At 52.4% G+C, this 17,815-nt stretch overlaps 1 protein-coding gene across 1 annotated transcript in view; it reads left to right on the top strand.

Annotated features, from left to right (window-relative positions):
• arap3 (ArfGAP with RhoGAP domain, ankyrin repeat and PH domain 3) overlaps positions 1-17,815 on the top strand; it is a 77,643-nt gene that overhangs the window by 25,687 nt on the left and 34,141 nt on the right. Inside the window, exons 3-13 of the mRNA XM_079582550.1 lie at positions 753-1,103; positions 3,128-3,583; positions 3,646-3,686; positions 4,174-4,256; positions 4,368-4,648; positions 6,542-6,611; positions 6,894-7,014; positions 9,699-9,883; positions 11,199-11,305; positions 15,285-15,484; positions 17,299-17,384. Of these exons, the coding sequence (XP_079438676.1) occupies positions 753-1,103; positions 3,128-3,583; positions 3,646-3,686; positions 4,174-4,256; positions 4,368-4,648; positions 6,542-6,611; positions 6,894-7,014; positions 9,699-9,883; positions 11,199-11,305; positions 15,285-15,484; positions 17,299-17,384 (1,981 nt within the window). The remainder of the gene's footprint in view (positions 1-752; positions 1,104-3,127; positions 3,584-3,645; positions 3,687-4,173; positions 4,257-4,367; positions 4,649-6,541; positions 6,612-6,893; positions 7,015-9,698; positions 9,884-11,198; positions 11,306-15,284; positions 15,485-17,298; positions 17,385-17,815) is intronic.

Genomic DNA, 17,815 nt, shown 5'->3' with positions numbered 1-17,815 from the left:
CCCCTCAGGACTCACCCTCTCCCCTCTGGACTCACCCTCTCCCCTCTGCCCTCAGGACTCCCCCTCTCCCCTCAGGACTCCCCCTCTGCCCTCAGGACTCACCCTCTCCCCTCTGGACTCACCCTCTGCCCTCAGGACTCACCCTCTGCCCTCAGGTCTCCCCCTCTTCCCTCAGGACTCTCCCCTCTGGACTCACCCTCTGCCCTCAGGACTCACCCTCTGCCCTCAGGACTCACCCTCTGCCCTCAGGACTCACCCTCTGCCCTCAGGACTCACCCTCTGCCCTCAGGACTCACCCTCTGCCCTCAGGACTCACCCTCTGCCCTCAGGACTCACCCTCTTCCCTCAGGACTCACCCTCTGGACTCAGAACTCACCCTCTGCCCTCTGGACTCACCCTCTGCCCTCAGGACTCACCCTCTGGCCTCAGGACTCACCCTCTGCCCTCAGGACTCACCCTCAACCCTCAGGACTCTCCCCTCTGCCCTCAGGACTCCCCCTCTGCCCTCAGGACTCACCCTCTGCCCTCAGGACTCACCCTCTGCCCTCAGGACTCACCCTCTTCCCTCAGGACTCACCCTCTGGACTCAGAACTCACCCTCTGCCCTCTGGACTCACCCTCTGCCCTCAGGACTCACCCTCTGCCCTCAGGACTCCCCCTCTGCCCTCAGGACTCCCCCCCTGCCCCACACTGTCTGTGTCCCGTCCGTCCTTCAGTCACAGTAAAGTTCCCGTGGTCCTCGTGTCCCTCAGGTATGTGGAGATCTTCCTCAAAGCCGGCCTGGTCTCGGCCTCGGACCTGCTCTTCTTGGACCAGGACTCGCTCCAGAGTCTGGGCGTCACGGCGACGGGGCACCGCAAACGGATCCTGCGCCTGATTGGCCACCTGCAGCGAGCCGCGCCCCCTCGCCGCGCCCAGAGCCCGCCCTCGCCCGACGCCGCCCGCCGCCCGGGACTCAAGCCGGTCCCCAAGCCGAGGACCGTGTTCAACCGGCGCCGCACCACGCCCGTGCACTTCTCCCCCGCCTCCCACGACCGGCCAATCAGGAGGCTCGACCCGGAGGGGCGGAGTCTGGACGCCGAGACTCTGCCCGGCAACAAAAAGTAAACCTCACGAAACATCCTCACCTCACCCCAGTCCGGCAACAAAAAGTAAACCGGAAAACACCTTTTCTTTCGTGGTTAGGGTTAGGCGCTGGAGTCAGGTCAGAGCAAAACATCCTCACCTCACCCGGTCAACTCACCCCAGTCCAGACTCACCCCAGTCCGGTCGACTCACCCCAGTCCAGTCGACTTACCCCAGTCCAGTCCAGACTCACCCCAGTCCAGTCGACTCACCCCAGTCCAGACTCACCCCAGTCTAGACTCACCCCAGTCCGGTCGACTCACCCCAGTCCAGTCGACTTACCCCAGTCCAGACTCACCCCAGTCCAGACTCACCCCAGTCCGGTCGACTCACCCCAGTCCAGTCGACTTACCCCAGTCCAGTCCAGACTCACCCCAGTCCAGACTCACCCCAGTCCGGTCGACTCACCCCAGTCCAGTCGACTTACCCCAGTCCAGTCCAGACTCACCCCAGTCCAGTCGACTCACCCCAGTCCAGACTCACCCCAGTCTAGACTCACCCCAGTCCGGTCGACTCACCCCAGTCCAGTCGACTTACCCCAGTCCAGACTCACCCCAGTCCAGACTCACCCCAGTCCAGACTCACCCCAGTCCAGACTCACCCCAGTCCAGACTCACCCCAGTCTAGACTCACCCCAGTCCAGTCGACTCACCCCAGTCCAGACTCACCCCAGTCTAGACTCACCCCAGTCCAGACTCACCCCAGTCTAGACTCACCCCAGTCCGGTCGACTCACCCTAGTCCAGTCGACTTACCCCAGTCCAGTCGACTCACCCCAGTCCGGTCGACTCACCCCAGTCCGGTCGACTCACCCCAGTCCGGTCGACTCACCCCAGTCCAGACTCACCCCAGTCTAGACTCACCCCAGTCTAGACTCACCCCAGTCCGGTCGACTCACCCCAGTCTAGACTCACCCCAGTCCAGACTCACCCCAGTCTAGACTCACCCCAGTCCGGACGACTCACCCCAGTCCAGTCGACTTACCCCAGTCCAGTCCAGACTCACCCCAGTCCAGTCCAGACTCACCCCAGTCCAGTCCAGACTCACCCCAGTCCAGACTCACCCCAGTCCAGTCCAGACTCACCCCAGTCCAGACTCACCCCAGTCCAGTCGACGGCTTAAGCTTCGGTTTCTTGGATTAAGGTCATTGGTTTGAGCAGATGATTCTTCTCTTAAATGAAAGTTCCTTCAAAAATCCCAGTCCAAACTTCCATCGACTTTTGGAAAATTCTAATATGAAGTTTAAGTCAGATACACAGTCTGTAGCTGCATGGAGACTTCATCAAGTCTCTGCACAGTCTCGGAGACGTCTCCTCCAGAACATTTCCGGGTGATCTGGGTGATCTGGTTTGTGGGTGATCTGGTTTGTGGGTGATCTGGTTTGTGGGTGATCTGGTTTGTGGGTGATCTGGTTTGTGGGTGATCTGGTTTCTGGGTGATCTGGTTTCTGGATGATCTGGTTCTGGGTGATCTGGTTTCCGGGTGATGTGGTTTCTGGGTGATCTGGTTTCTGGGTGATCTGGTTTCTGGATGATCTGCTTTCTGGGCGATCTGGTTTCTGGGTGATCTGGTTTCTGGATGATCTGGTTCTGGGTGATGTGGTTTCTGGGTGATGTGGTTTCTGGGTGATCTGGTTTCTGGGTGATCTGGTTTCTGGATGATCTGCTTTCTGGGTGATCTGGTTTCTGATCAGAATGTTATTGTGTCCTTGTGTTTTTGTTCCATCCTCATCTAAAGCTAAAGCTCAGTATTTTACAGAACATAAGGTGAGGGTTCAACGACTTTTAATGTGAATATAAACGCATCAGGTCTGATTACTGGGTAATCCGGTTACTCCAGTAATCAGATTACCAGGTACATGCGTTTTCCTCACAATTAAGCCTCTACAGCAGAAGTTTCCTGTAACGTCTGACCTTGTGTCTTCAGTCTGACCTTCATCTCTCTCTCGTCTGACCTTCATCTCTCTCGTCTGACCTTCATCTCGTCTGACCTTGTGTCTTCAGTGTGACCTCTCGCTCTGACAGTGAGACTCCGCCCACCGACAGACCGACCAATCACAGGAGCCGGTCCATGTCTGACGCCAGTGCCTTCGTTCCGCCCGTCCCTCCGCGGATGCGCCGCAGCTTCAGGCCGTTTCCCTCTTCAGCCTCTGTGGAGGAGGCCCCGCCCCCTCAGGCCCCGCCTCCTCAGGCCCCGCCTCCTGACCCCGCCCTCAGCAGGACTAAGACGAGGCCGAGCCGGAGCCGCTCGCTGTCGGACGTCCTGCCTCCGATCCCGCCGCGGCTCGGGAGGAAGGCCAGCGACGCCCACAGGAAGGAGACGCCGGAATCTGATTGGACGGGAGGAGGCGACGCGATGGAGATGGTGTCCAATGAGATCTACTGGGGGCGGGGCTTCGGTGAGCAGGCCCCGCCCACTCCGCCCCGACTGGCCAAAGAGAGAAGCCGAGAGCGGAACAGGTGAGGACGTTCATGTTCTGCTTCAAAGAGCTTTGTGTTAAACTCTTCTTCTTCTTCTGCAGCAGCAGCACTTTAAGCAACAACTCCTCCTCGTCCACTAGAGGTCAGTGCACACGGACACCACACACGCAAGCATGAGCATCACTGTCCACAGGGCCTCACGCCCTTCATCAGACACGTCATCAGAGAGAGAAGGTTCTCAGAGTCATCAGAGAGAGAAGGTTCTCAGAGTCATCAGAGAGAGAAGGTTCTCAGAGTCAGAGGAGGAGACTCAAACCTCTGACGTGATGGACTTTAGGAACACATAAGTCATCAGAGAGAGAAGGTTCTCAGAGTCAGAGAGGAGGAGATTCAAACCTCTGATGGGATGGACTTTAGGAACACATAAGTCATCAGAGAGAGAAGGTTCTCAGAGTCAGAGGAGGAGATTCAAACCTCTGACGTGATGTGACTTTAGGAACACATAAGTCATCAGAGAGAGAAGGTTGTGAAGGTTGTGAACAGTAAGTAAACATGTAAACTGAGCCTGACTGGTTTGGAGGTTTGTGAAGGACATTAGAGGGTGCTGATGTTTGTATTTGTGTCTTCAGCTTCCACAGACGACCTGGAGGAGGAGGAGGAGATCAGTCCGTACTGTGAGACCGTGTTCTCCAGGAGGACCCCGCTCCCCGAGGTGAGACCCCCACACGTTACACAGCCCTGAACATACAGGACTAACGTTAATCACGTGTGTTCAGGCCGACAGGAGCTGCAGAGAGTCTCCTCAGGCCGACAGGAGGTGCAGAGAGTCTCCTCAGGCCGACCAGGAGAGGTGAGAGGCCCCGCCCCCCGCTTTGGGAACCATCCTGATGTAACCGTGTTCCTCTCGCTCCTCAGTCCTCAGAGTCTGTGGCTGAAGCGTCTCTCTCCGGACTCTCAGAGCGTCACAGAGGCCCCGCCCCCTCACCTGACCCCGCCCCCTCACCTGGACGACGACATCATCTCCCCCTACGCCTCCTACACGTCTCTGAACGAAAGAGCCCCGCCCATTATCAGCGGCTGGCTGGACAAGCTCTCTCCACAGGGGTCAGTACTACTATAGTACTACTATTACTAGTACTACTGCTACTGCTACTACTAATACTACAACTACTGCTACTACTACTACTACTACTACTACTACTACTACTGCTACTACTCCCCCTCCTCACCCCCCTCCTCCCCCGAATCTCTTCACTGCTGCCGTTTAGGCTGAACTCTCTCACTTCCTTTGCACTGAAGCTTCCGCTGTGTCTAATCTGGGGGGATTTGGCGCAGTGGCTTATGGGACGGCACATAGCTCCTAATCACCGGCTAGTTAGCACCAGAGGTCCCTATGCTAAAGTGGCTATGATAGTTAGCATCAGAGGTCCCTATGCTAAAGTGGCTATGATAGTTAGCATCAGAGGTCCCTATGCTAAAGTGGCTATGATAGTTAGCACCAGAGGTCCCTATGCTAAAGTGGCTATGATAGTTAGCACCAGAGGTCCCTATGCTAAAGTGGCTATGATAGTTAGCACCAGAGGTCACTATGCTAAAGTGGCTATGATAGTTAGCACCAGAGGTCCCTATGCTAAAGTGGCTATGATAGTTAGCACCAGAGGTCACTATGCTAAAGTGGCTATGATAGTTAGCATCAGAGGTCCCTATGCTAAAGTGGCTATGATAGTTAGCATCAGAGGTCCCTATGCTAAAGTGGCTATGATAGTTAGCACCAGAGGTCCCTATGCTAAAGTGGCTATGATAGTTAGCATCAGAGGTCTTATGCTAAAGTGGCCATGATAGTTAGCATCAGAGGTCCCTATACTAAAGAGGCTATGATAGTTAGCATCGAGGCTCCTTTTCCTAACTACTTCCTAACTGACTTACCAATTCGGAAGCATCTTGCCATGGCGGGCGCTGACGAACATCCGGTTTGGCGTAAGAGCTCTTAGCAATCTGACCATTTCGGACGCAGCACTAACTTCTTTCCTCTGTTTCCTCTGAGCCTGAACAGAAGCTCCTGATTGGACAGAGAGCAGAGTAACCTCTCCCTCTGTGTCTGCAGGGGTCAGAGGTCATGGCCCAGCGTCCTCATTCGTGTCCTTTCCTCGTCTCCTCACTGTGTGTCCTTCACGGCTCTGCTCTGCCACTGTCTGCTGTCCGTCTGCTCCTGCGGTCATCCTCGGTCTGGTTCCTCCTTTACTCCTTTACTCCTGCTGCTCCTCCTGCTCCTTCTGCTCCTCCTGCTCCTGCGGTCATCCTCGGTCTGGTTCCTCCTTTACTCCTTTACTCCTGCTGCTCCTCCTGCTCCTTCTGCTCCTCCTGCTCCTGCGGTCATCCTCGGTCTGGTTCCTCCTTTACTCCTTTACTCCTGCTGCTTCTTCTGCTCCTTCTGCTCCTCCTGCTCCTTCTGCTTCTCATGCTCCTCCTGCTCCTGCGGTCATCCTCGGTCTGGGTCCTCCTTTACTCCTTTACTCCTGCTGCTTCTTCTGCTCCTTCTGCTCCTCCTGCTCCTTCTGCTTCTCATGCTCCTCCTGCTCCTGCGGTCATCCTCGGTCTGGTTCCTCCTTTACTCCTTTACTCCTGCTGCTTCTTCTGCTCCTTCTGCTCCTCCTGCTCCTTCTGCTTCTCATGCTCCTCCTGCTCCTGCGGTCATCCTCGGTCTGGTTCCTCCTTTACTCCTTTACTCCTTTACTCCTGCTGCTTCTTCTGCTCCTTCTGCTCCTCCTGCTCCTTCTGCTCCTTCTGCTCCTTCTGCTCCTCCTGCTCCTCCTGCTCCGTCTGCTCCTGCGGTCATCCTCGGTCTGGTTCCTCCTTTACTCCTTTACTCCTGCTGCTCCTTCTGTTCCTTCTAGTCCTTCTGCTCCTCCTGCTCCTTCACGTTTTCCTTCTAAACTTTCTGTCTGAGTCCGAGCTGACCCACTGTGTTCCTTTCATGATGGTATTTTTCTCTTTCAGGAACTATGTTTTCCAGAAGCGTTTCGTGAAGTTTGACGGACAGAACCTCATGTACTACGGCCACGAGAAGGTACTTCTACCTTCACTGCTACTTCTACTGAGAAAACTGAGGACTAGATCCGTCTCTTTTCACAATCGAGATCCGAGAACCGTTCACCTTTACTTCGCTAAAGTGGGTCGTCCAGCCCTACAGGGACTATACTCACTGTAACTCTTTCACCTGAAACTCTTTCACCTGAAACTCTTTCACCTGAAACTCTTTCACCTGTAACTCTTTCACCTGAAGGAGGGACTCTGAGAGGAGCGAGCTGGAGCTGCTCTTTGACTGTGTCTGTGTGCCGCTCTCTGATAGGACGCCTACCCTAAAGGAGTGATCCCATTGGCTGTGATCCAGATGGCCCGCCCCTCCAAGGACAACAAGTTCGAGATCGTCACGAGTCACAGGATCTTCGTGTTCAGAGCCGAGAGCGAAGGTAAAGTTCCACTCTTTCACCTCTGCTCTTTCGCCTCCTGAAGAACCCACACCTGGAGCCACATGTAGAAGGTCCAAGAACATCTCAGGTCTCTCTCAGGTCTGGTCTCTCTCAGGTCTAACCTCGGTCTCTCTCAGGTCTAACCTCGGTCTCTCTCAGGTCTAACCTCGGTCTCTCTCAGGTCTAACCTCGGTCTCTCTCAGTCCTCAGGTCTCGGTCTCTCTCAGGACTAACCTCGGTCTCTCTCAGGTCTAACCTCGGTCTCTCTCAGGACTAACCTCAGTCTCTCTCAGGTCTAACCTCAGTCTCTCTCAGGTCTAACCTCGGTCTCTCTCAGGTCTAACTCGGTCTCTCTCAGGTCTAACCTCGGTCTCTCTCAGGTCTAACCTCAGTCTCTCTCAGGTCTAACTCGGTCTCTCTCAGGTCTAACCCGGTCTAACCTCGGTCTCTCTCAGGTCTAACCTCGGTCTCTCTCAGGTCTAACCTCGGTCTCTCTCAGGACTAACCTCGGTCTCTCTCAGTCCTCAGGTCTCGGTCTCTCTCAGGACTAACCTCGGTCTCTCTCAGGTCTAACCTCGGTCTCTCTCAGGTCTAACCTCGGTCTCTCTCAGGTCTAACCTCGGTCTCTCTCAGGTCTAACCTCGGTCTCTCTCAGGTCTAACCTCGGTCTCTCTCAGGTCTAACCTCGGTCTCTCTCAGGTCTAACCTCAGTCTCTCTCAGGTCTAACCTCGGTCTCTCTCAGGTCTAACCTCGGTCTCTCTCAGGTCTAACCTCGGTCTCTCTCTCACGTCTAACCTCGGTCTCTCTCAGGTCTAACCTCGGTCTCTCTCTCAGGTCTAACCTCGGTCTCTCTCAGGTCTAACCTCGGTCTCTCTCTCAGGTCTAACCTCGGTCTCTCTCAGGTCTAACCTCGGTCTCTCTCAGGTCTAACCTCGGTCTCTCTCTCAGGTCTAACCTCGGTCTCTCTCAGGTCTAACCTCGGTCTCTCTCAGGTCTAACCTCGGTCTCTCTCAGGTCTAACCTCGGTCTCTCTCAGGTCTAACCTTGGTCTCCCTCAGGTCTAACCTCGGTCTCTCTCAGGTCTAACCTCGGTCTCTCTCAGGTCTAACCTCGGTCTCTCTCAGGTCTAACCTCGGTCTCTCTCAGGTCTAACCTCAGTCTCTCTCAGGTCTAACCTCGGTCTCTCTCAGGTCTAACCTCGGTCTCTCTCAGGTCTAACCTCAGTCTCTCTCAGGTCTAACCTCAGTCTCTCTCAGGTCTAACCTCGGTCTCTCTCAGGTCTAACTCGGTCTCTCTCAGGTCTAACCTCGGTCTCTCTCAGGTCTAACCTCGGTCTCTCTCAGGTCTAACCTCGGTCTCTCTCAGGTCTAACCTCGGTCTCTCTCAGGTCTAACCTCGGTCTCTCTCAGGTCTAACCTCAGTCTCTCTCAGGTCTAACCTCGGTCTCTCTCAGGTCTAACCTCGGTCTCTCTCTCAGGTCTAACCTCAGTCTCTCTCAGGTCTAACCTCGGTCTCTCTCAGGTCTAACTCGGTCTCTCTCTCAGGTCTAACCTCGGTCTCTCTCAGGTCTAACCTCGGTCTCTCTCAGGTCTAACCTCGGTCTCCCTCAGGTCTAACCTCGGTCTCTCTCAGGTCTAACCTCAGTCTCTCTCAGGTCTAACCTCGGTCTCCCTCAGGTCTAACCTCGGTCTCTCTCAGGTCTAACCTCGGTCTCTCTCAGGTCTAACCTCAGTCTCTCTCAGGTCTAACCTCGGTCTCTCTCAGGTCTAACCTCGGTCTCTCTCAGGTCTAACCTCGGTCTCTCTCTCACGTCTAACCTCGGTCTCTCTCAGGTCTAACCTCGGTCTCTCTCTCAGGTCTAACCTCGGTCTCTCTCAGGTCTAACCTCGGTCTCTCTCAGGTCTAACCTCGGTCTCTCTCAGGTCTAACCTCGGTCTCTCTCAGGTCTAACCTCGGTCTCCCTCAGGTCTAACCTCGGTCTCTCTCAGGTCTAACCTCGGTCTCTCTCAGGTCTAACCTCGGTCTCTCTCAGGTCTAACCTCGGTCTCTCTCAGGTCTAACCTCAGTCTCTCTCAGGTCTAACCTCGGTCTCTCTCAGGTCTAACCTCGGTCTCCCTCAGGTCTAACCTCAGTCTCTCTCAGGTCTAACCTCGGTCTCTCTCAGGTCTAACCTCGGTCTCTCTCAGGTCTAACCTCGGTCTCTCTCAGGTCTAACCTCGGTCTCTCTCTCAGGTCTAACCTCGGTCTCTCTCAGGTCTAACCTCGGTCTCTCTCAGGTCTAACCTCGGTCTCTCTCAGGTATAACCTCAGTCTCTCTCAGGTCTAACTCGGTCTCTCTCTCAGGTCTAACCTCGGTCTCTCTCAGGTCTAACCTCGGTCTCTCTCAGGTCTAACCTCGGTCTCTCTCAGGTCTAACCTCGGTCTCTCTCAGGTCTCGGTCTCTCTCAGGTCTAACCTCGGTCTCTCTCAGGTCTAACCTCGGTCTCTCTCAGGTCTAACCTCGGTCTCTCTCAGGTCTCGGTCTCTCTCAGGTCTAACTCGGTCTCTCTCAGGTCTAACCTCGGTCTCTCTCAGGTCTAACCTCGGTCTCTCTCAGGTCTAACTCAGGTCTAACCTCGGTCTCTCTCAGGTCTAACCTCGGTCTCTCTCAGGTCTAACCTCGGTCTAACCCGGTCTCCCTCAGTCCTCAGGTCCCGCTGGGTCCGGACTCTCCAGGACTTCCTCCGGGAGCAGCTGGTCTTCGTGCGGCGCCGTTTCGGTCCCGGACTTCACTGTCAGAAACACGGACCTCTGGAGACCAAGAACCACAAGTCCAAGGTCTACACGGCCCTGTATGGAGACCAGGTCTGGGTCCACAAGAACCAGCAGGTGAGGAGACCGGGGCGGGGCTTCAGGAGAGCAGGGCGGGGCTTCAGGAGGTCAGGGCGGAGCTACAGGAGGTCTACACGGCCCTGTACGGAGACCAGGTCTGGGTCCACAAGAACCAGCAGGTGAGGAGACCGGGGCGGGGCTTCAGGAGAGCAGGGCGGGGCTACAGGAGAGCAGGGCGGGGCTTCAGGAGGTCAGGGCGGGGCTTCAGGAGGTCTACACGGCCCTGTACGGAGACCAGGTCTGGGTCCACAAGAACCAGCAGGTGAGGAGGTCAGGGCGGGGCTTCAGGAGGTCAGGGCGGGGCTACAGGAGGTCAGGGCGGGGCTACAGGAGGTCAGGGCGGGGCTACAGGAGGTCAGGGCGGGGCTAGGGCGGGGCTACAGGAGGCCAGGGCGGGGCTTCAGGAGGCCAGGTCTGGGTCCACAAGAACCAGCAGGTGAGGAGACCAGGGCGGGGCTTCAGGAGGTCAGGGCGGGGCTTCAGGAGGTCAGGGCGGGGCTACAGGAGGTCTACACGGCCCTGTACGGAGACCAGGTCTGGGTCCACAAGAACCAGCAGGTGAGGAGACCGGGGCGGGGCTTCAGGAGGTCAGGGCGGAGCTACAGGAGGTCTACACGGCCCTGTACGGAGACCAGGTCTGGGTCCACAAGAACCAGCAGGTGAGGAGACCGGGGCGGGGCTTCAGGAGAGCAGGGCGGGGCTACAGGAGACCGGGACGGGGCTTCAGGAGGTCAGGGCGGGGCTTCAGGAGGTCTACACGGCCCTGTACGGAGACCAGGTCTGGGTCCACAAGAACCAGCAGGTGAGGAGACCGGGGCGGGGCTTCAGGAGGTCAGGGCGGGGCTTCAGGAGGTCAGGGCGGGGCTACAGGAGGTCAGGGCGGGGCTACAGGAGGTCAGGGCGGGGCTTCAGGAGGTCAGGGTGGAGCTACAGGAGGTCAGGGCGGGGCTACAGGAGGTCAGGGTGGAGCTACAGGAGGTCAGGGCGGGGCTACAGGAGGTCAGGGCGGGGCTTCAGGAGGTCAGGGCGGGGCTACAGGAGGTCAGGGCGGGGCTTCAGGAGGTCAGGGCGGGGCTTCAGGAGGTCTACACGGCCCTGTACGGAGACCAGGTCTGGGTCCACAAGAACCAGCAGGTGAGGAGACCGGGGCGGGGCTACAGGAGAGCAGGGCGGGGCTACAGGTGGTCAGGGCGGGGCTACAGGAGGTCAGGGCGGAGCTACAGGAGACAAGGGCGGGGCTACAGGAGGTCAGGGCGGAGCTAAAGTACATTTGTATGTATGTATGTTTATATTTATATTTATTTATTTTCAGTGTTTCCGTAACGGCATCGCGGTGACCGTGATCGAGGCTCGAGGCTCCACCATCCGAGACGGGAAACACAAGAGCTTCGACCTCATCACGCCGTACAAGACCTTCAGGTACGGAGCTCCTCTAGGACGTTCCTCCAGGACGCTCCTCCAGGACGTTCCTCCAGGACGTTCCTCCAGGACGTTCCTCCAGGACGTTCCTCCAGGACTGGCCTACAAGATTTGGGTAAAGCCGAACTGGAGAAAATGCTCTCGGTTCAGGCCGAAGTTAAGAGGTTGAACTCAGCATTATCGCCTCAGAAACATCCATGACGTCACTTATATGTTTTAGACCCACTTGTAGCTCGTAGCCTGTAGCTTGTACAAGGACGGGGCCTTTCTGTGTGGAGTTTGCATGTTCTCCCCGTGTCTGCGTAGGTTTCCTCCGGTTTCCCCTACCACTAAAAACATGCACAATAGGCCAGGATGAATGATGTGTGTGAGTGAATGTATGGTGGTGTCAGAGGGTCCGTTGGCGTGTGTAGTCGTGAAAGCGCCTCTGACAGTCTCCCCCAGGGGGCGCTGAAGCTACAAACGTAGTTTACACCACCGAGTGTGGAGTGAATGTACAACTGTCTCATGTAAAGCGCTTTGTGACCATGTCTGTGAAAGGCGCTGTATAAATAAACATCTTCTTCTTCTTCTTCTTGTAGCTTGTAGCTTGTAACCTGTAGCTTGTAGCTCTTAGCTTGTAGCTTGTAGCTTGTAGCTTGTAACCTGTAGCTTGTAGCTTGTAACCTGTAGCTTGTAGCTTGTAGCCTGTAGCCTGTAGCTTGTAGCTCTTAGTTTGTAGCCTGTAGCCTGTAGCCTGTAGCCTGTAGCTTGTAGCTCTTAGTTTGTAGCCTGTAGCCTGTAGCCTGTAGCTTGTAGCTCTTAGTTTGTAGCCTGTAGCCTGTAGCTTGTAGCTCTTAGTTTGTAGCCTGTAGCCTGTAGCCTGTAGCTCTTAGTTTGTAGCCTGTAGCCTGTAGCTTGTAGCTCTTAGTTTGTAGCCTGTAGCCTGTAGCCTGTAGCTTGTAGCTCTTAGTTTGTAGCCTGTAGCCTGTAGCTTGTAGCTCTTAGTTTGTAGCCTGTAGCTTGTAGCTCTTAGTTTGTAGCCTGTAGCCTGTAGCCTGTAGCTTGTAGCTCTTAGTTTGTAGCCTGTAGCCTGTAGCTTGTAGCTCTTAGTTTGTAGCCTGTAGCCTGTAGCTTGTAGCTCTTAGTTTGTAGCCTGTAGCCTGTAGCTTGTAGCTCTTAGTTTGTAGCCTGTAGCTTGTAGCTCTTAGTTTGTAGCCTGTAGCCTGTAGCCTGTAGCCTGTAGCTTGTAGCTCTTAGTTTGTAGCCTGTAGCCTGTAGCCTGTAGCTTGTAGCTCTTAGTTTGTAGCCTGTAGCCTGTAGCCTGTAGCCTGTAGCCTGTAGCTTGTAGCTCTTAGTTTGTAGCCTGTAGCCTGTAGCCTGTAGCCTGTAGCTTGTAGCTCTTAGTTTGTAGCCTGTAGCCTGTAGCTTGTAGCTCTTAGTTTGTAGCCTGTAGCCTGTAGCCTGTAGCCTGTAGCTTGTAGCTCTTAGTTTGTAGCCTGTAGCCTGTAGCCTGTAGCCTGTAGCTTGTAGCTCTTAGTTTGTAGCCTGTAGCCTGTAGCCTGTAGCTTGTAGCTCTTAGTTTGTAGCCTGTAGCCTGTAGCCTGTAGCCTGTAGCCTGTAGCTTGTAGCTCTTAGTTTGTAGCCTGTAGCCTGTAGCCTGTAGCCTGTAGCTTGTAGCTCTTAGTTTGTAGCCTGTAGCCTGTAGCTTGTAGCTCTTAGTTTGTAGCCTGTAGCCTGTAGCCTGTAGCCTGTAGCTTGTAGCTCTTAGTTTGTAGCCTGTAGCCTGTAGCCTGTAGCCTGTAGCTTGTAGCTCTTAGTTTGTAGCCTGTAGCCTGTAGCCTGTAGCCTGTAGCCTGTAGCTTGTAGCTCTTAGTTTGTAGCCTGTAGCTTGTAGCCTGTAGCCTGTAGCTCTTAGTTTGTAGCTTGTAACCTGTAGCTTGTAGCTTGTAGCCTGTAGCTTGTAGCTTGTAACCTGTAGCTTGTAGCTTGTAGCCTGTAGCCTGTAGCTTGTAGCTCTTAGTTTGTAGCCTGTAGCCTGTAGCCTGTAGCCTGTAGCTTGTAGCTCTTAGTTTGTAGCCTGTAGCCTGTAGCCTGTAGCTTGTAGCTCTTAGTTTGTAGCCTGTAGCCTGTAGCCTGTAGCCTGTAGCCTGTAGCTTGTAGCTCTTAGTTTGTAGCCTGTAGCCTGTAGCCTGTAGCCTGTAGCTTGTAGCTCTTAGTTTGTAGCCTGTAGCCTGTAGCTTGTAGCTCTTAGTTTGTAGCCTGTAGCCTGTAGCCTATAGCCTGTAGCCTGTAGCTTGTAGCTCTTAGTTTGTAGCCTGTAGCCTGTAGCCTGTAGCCTGTAGCTTGTAGCTCTTAGTTTGTAGCCTGTAGCCTGTAGCTTGTAGCTCTTAGTTTGTAGCCTGTAGCCTGTAGCCTGTAGCTTGTAGCTCTTAGTTTGTAGCCTGTAGCCTGTAGCCTGTAGCCTGTAGCTTGTAGCTCTTAGTTTGTAGCCTGTAGCCTGTAGCTTGTAGCTCTTAGCTTGTAGCCTGTAGCCTGTAGCTTGTAGCTCTTAGTTTGTAGCCTGTAGCCTGTAGCCTGTAGCCTGTAGCTTGTAGCTCTTAGTTTGTAGCCTGTAGCCTGTAGCCTGTAGCCTGTAGCCTGTAGCTTGTAGCTCTTAGTTTGTAGCCTGTAGCTTGTAGCCTGTAGCCTGTAGCTCTTAGTTTGTAGCTTGTAACCTGTAGCTTGTAGCTCTTAGTTTGTAGCCTGTAGCTTGTAGCTCTTAGTTTGTAACCTGTAGCTTGTAGCCTGTAGCCTGTAGCTTGTAGCTCTTAGCTTGTAGCTTGTAGCTTGTAACCTGTAGCTTGTAGCTTGTAACCTGTAGCTTGTAGCTTGTAGCCTGTAGCCTGTAGCTTGTAGCTCTTAGTTTGTAGCCTGTAGCCTGTAGCCTGTAGCTTGTAGCTCTTAGTTTGTAGCCTGTAGCCTGTAGCTTGTAGCTCTTAGTTTGTAGCCTGTAGCCTGTAGCCTGTAGCTTGTAGCTCTTAGTTTGTAGCCTGTAGCCTGTAGCCTGTAGCTTGTAGCTCTTAGTTTGTACCGTGTAGCCTGTAGCCTGTAGCTTGTAGCTCTTACTTTGTAGCCTGTAGCCTGTAGCGTGTAGCGTGTAGCGTGTAGCGTGTAGCGTGTAGCTTGTAGCCTGTAGCCTGTAGCCTGTAGCCTGTAGCTTGTAGCTCTTAGTTTGTAGCCTGTAGCCTGTAGCCTGTAGCTTGTAGCTCTTAGTTTGTAGCCTGTAGCCTGTAGCCTGTAGCCTGTAGCTTGTAGCTCTTAGTTTGTAGCCTGTAGCCTGTAGCTTGTAGCTCTTAGCTTGTAGCCTGTAGCCTGTAGCCTGTAGCCTGTAGCCTGTAGCCTGTAGCTTGTAGCCTGTAGCCTGTAGCCTGTAGCCTGTAGCCTGTAGCCTGTAGCTTGTAGCCTGTAGCCTGTAGCCTGTAGCCTGTAGCTTGTAGCTCTTAGTTTGTAGCCTGTAGCCTGTAGCCTGTAGCCTGTAGCCTGTAGCTTGTAGCTCTTAGTTTGTACCGTGTAGCCTGTAGCCTGTAGCCTGTAGCCTGTAGCCTGTAGCCTGTAGCTTGTAGCCTGTAGCCTGTAGCCTGTAGCCTGTAGCCTGTAGCCTGTAGCCTGTAGCCTGTAGCCTGTAGCTTGTAGCCTGTAGCCTGTAGCCTGTAGCCTGTAGCCTGTAGCTTGTAGCTCTTAGTTTGTAGCCTGTAGCCTGTAGCCTGTAGCCTGTAGCCTGTAGCCTGTAGCTTGTAGCTCTTAGTTTGTACCGTGTAGCCTGTAGCCTGTAGCTTGTAGCTCTTACTTTGTAGCCTGTAGCCTGTAGCCTGTAGCCTGTAGCCTGTAGCCTGTAGCTTGTAGCCTGTAGCCTGTAGCCTGTAGCCTGTAGTTAAATCCCTACAAACGTGTCTCGTCTGAAGAAGAAGAAGATCTTTATTTATATAAATATATATTTACAAATTTATATTTTCTGCAGCTTCGTGGCCGACTCTGAGCGTGAGAAACGCGAGTGGACGGAGACGCTCCAGGACGCCATCGCTGAGACGCTGTCGGACTACGAGGTCGCCGAGAAGATCTGGTCCAACAAGTCCAACCGGGTCTGCGCCGACTGCCGGGCCCTGAACCCGGACTGGGCCTCCATCAACCTGTGCGTGGTCATCTGCAAGAACTGCGCCGGTAAGAACTGCAAGAACTGTAAGAACTGAGCCTGCAAGAACCGAGCCCGTAAGAACTGAGCTGGTAAGAACTAAAGTAAGAACTGAGCCGGGAAGAACTGTAAGAACTGTAAGAACTGAAGTAAGAACCGAGCCGGTAAGAACTGTGAGAACCAAGCCCGTAAGAACTGTAAGAACTGAGTAAGAACCGAGCCGGCAAGAACTGAGCCGGTAAGAACTGTGAGAACTGTGAGAACTGAGCCGGTAAGAACATATTTATCTCAGTCTCTGGCCTGAAGTCTGGATGTACTTGTAGTATTTGCAGTAGTATTATTAGTATTAGTAGTATTATAGTATTGGCAGAGTACACGTCTGAGCGCGGCTCTGACTGAAGAGTTATAGTATTAGTATAAGTATAAATATTCATAGAGTACACGTCTGAGCTTTGACTGAAGAGTTATAGTATTAGTATAAGTATAAGTATTCTTAGAGTACACGCCTGAGCTCTGAGGAGGTGTAGTGTTAGTATAAGTATTCTTAGAGTACACGCCTGAGCTATGAGGAGGTGTAGTACTAGTATAAGTATTCACACGCCTGAGGAGTTGGATCCGGTCGATCCACATTTTTGCTGCGTGTTTTACAAGTGCAGTCACATCACAGAACAATATGAACGAAACCACAGGTACCACAGGAGAGAGAGGGGGAGAAAGTACTATTTGGTGTAAAAAAAACACCAAATACTTAAAGGAACAGGCCAGCGTTTTTCCATACTGAGTTCTTACCTGAGCTGTGACGAGTTCTTTAGGACCTGTCTGATCTTCAGTCACATAAACACAGCGCAGACGGCGTTAGCATTTAGCCTCTCCCTCTCTCCTCTATAGCTCCAAAACAGGTCAAGATAGAAGCTACCAAGCTCTTCCACGTTTTCCCTATTTAAATATGGTTACGTGAAGTGTATAGTGTATTGTAAGGCGTAATAATACCAGGAGTAGTTTGGCATTTTTTGTAATTTTTAGTAATTTTTAGTAAAAAAAATTGTAAAATTTTTTGTACATTTTTTTTGGTGATTTTTTAGTAATTTTTTTGGGTCATTTTTTGTCATTTTTTGGTGATTTTTTGGTGATTTTTTGGTGATTTTTTGGTGATTTTTTGGTGATTTTTTGGTGATTTTTTGGTGATTTTTTGGTGATTTTTTGGTGATTTTTTGGTGATTTTTTTGTCATTTTTTGTCACTTTTTGGTGATTTTTTTGTCACTTTTTGTCATTTTTTTTGGGTCATTTTTTTGTCACTTTTTGTTAGTTTTTTGTTAGTTTGGCATCCGCACAGTAAAGTGAAGATTACTGTGCGGATGCCAAACTACTCCTGGTATTATTACGCCTTACAATATAGTCCCCCCTTTTATCCGCTTAGAAAATCCACATTGTTTAATTGTGTGTAATTATACTTTGTAGTGGAACACTTCACGTAACCATATTTAAAGAGGGAAAACGTGGAAGAGCTTGGTAGCTTCTATCTTGACCTGTTTTGGAGCTATAGAGGAGAGAGGGAGAGGCTAAATGCTAACGCCGTCTGCGCTGTGGTTACGTGACTGAAGATCAGACAGGTCCTAAAGAACTCGTCACAGCTCAGGTAAGAACATATCTCAGTGTGGAGAAACGCTGGCCTGTTCCTTTAAAGACTTCATGGTCAAACATGGACCTTATAGTCTTGTTAGTCTCACGGGTTCTTCAGTTGAATGAACCAGACCAACATGGCCGCCGGAGCAGGACATCGGCTCTAACGGATCACCACGGCAACAGCACCTCAGTAACAGTTTTACTCCCCCTCGTCCTCAGGTCAGCACCGCAGCCTCGGGACGTCCGTGTCCAAAGTCCAGAGCCTCAAACTGGACACCAGCGTGTGGAGCAACGAGATCGTACAGGTGAGACTTGGATCGTCATTGGATTTTCCTCTTCAGCATCGGCAGATTTTGTTCTATCAAATATATATTTTCTCTGTTCAAAGAATTAAAGGTGTGACACTTTATATTAACCTCTTAACTCCCGCCTGAACCGAGAGGATCTTTTTCCTCACGTCATCAGATTTTTTTTTCCATCTTTTCTTTGTGGGGTATTCAACTCATTTTTGTAACTTTTTTTTGTCATTTTTTGTCCTTTTTTCGTCCTTTTTTTTGTTTAATTTAAAAAAAAAAAAATTGACAAATTTTTATCCAATTTTTGTAATTTTTAGTCACATTTTTGACATTATTTCATCTTTTTTTTTGGGTCAAATTTTTATCACATTTTTGTCACATTTTTGTCCTTTTTTTGTTTTGTTTTTCGTTAATTTTTTTTAAAAATTTTGTAACTTTTT

The sequence above is a fragment of the Gobius niger genome (assembly GCF_951799975.1).
Source record: "Gobius niger genome assembly, chromosome: 24".
Lineage (NCBI taxonomy): Eukaryota > Metazoa > Chordata > Actinopteri > Gobiiformes > Gobiidae > Gobius > Gobius niger.
The sequence above is the reverse complement of the archived record's forward strand: the minus strand, read 5'-3'. Positions and strand labels throughout refer to the sequence as shown.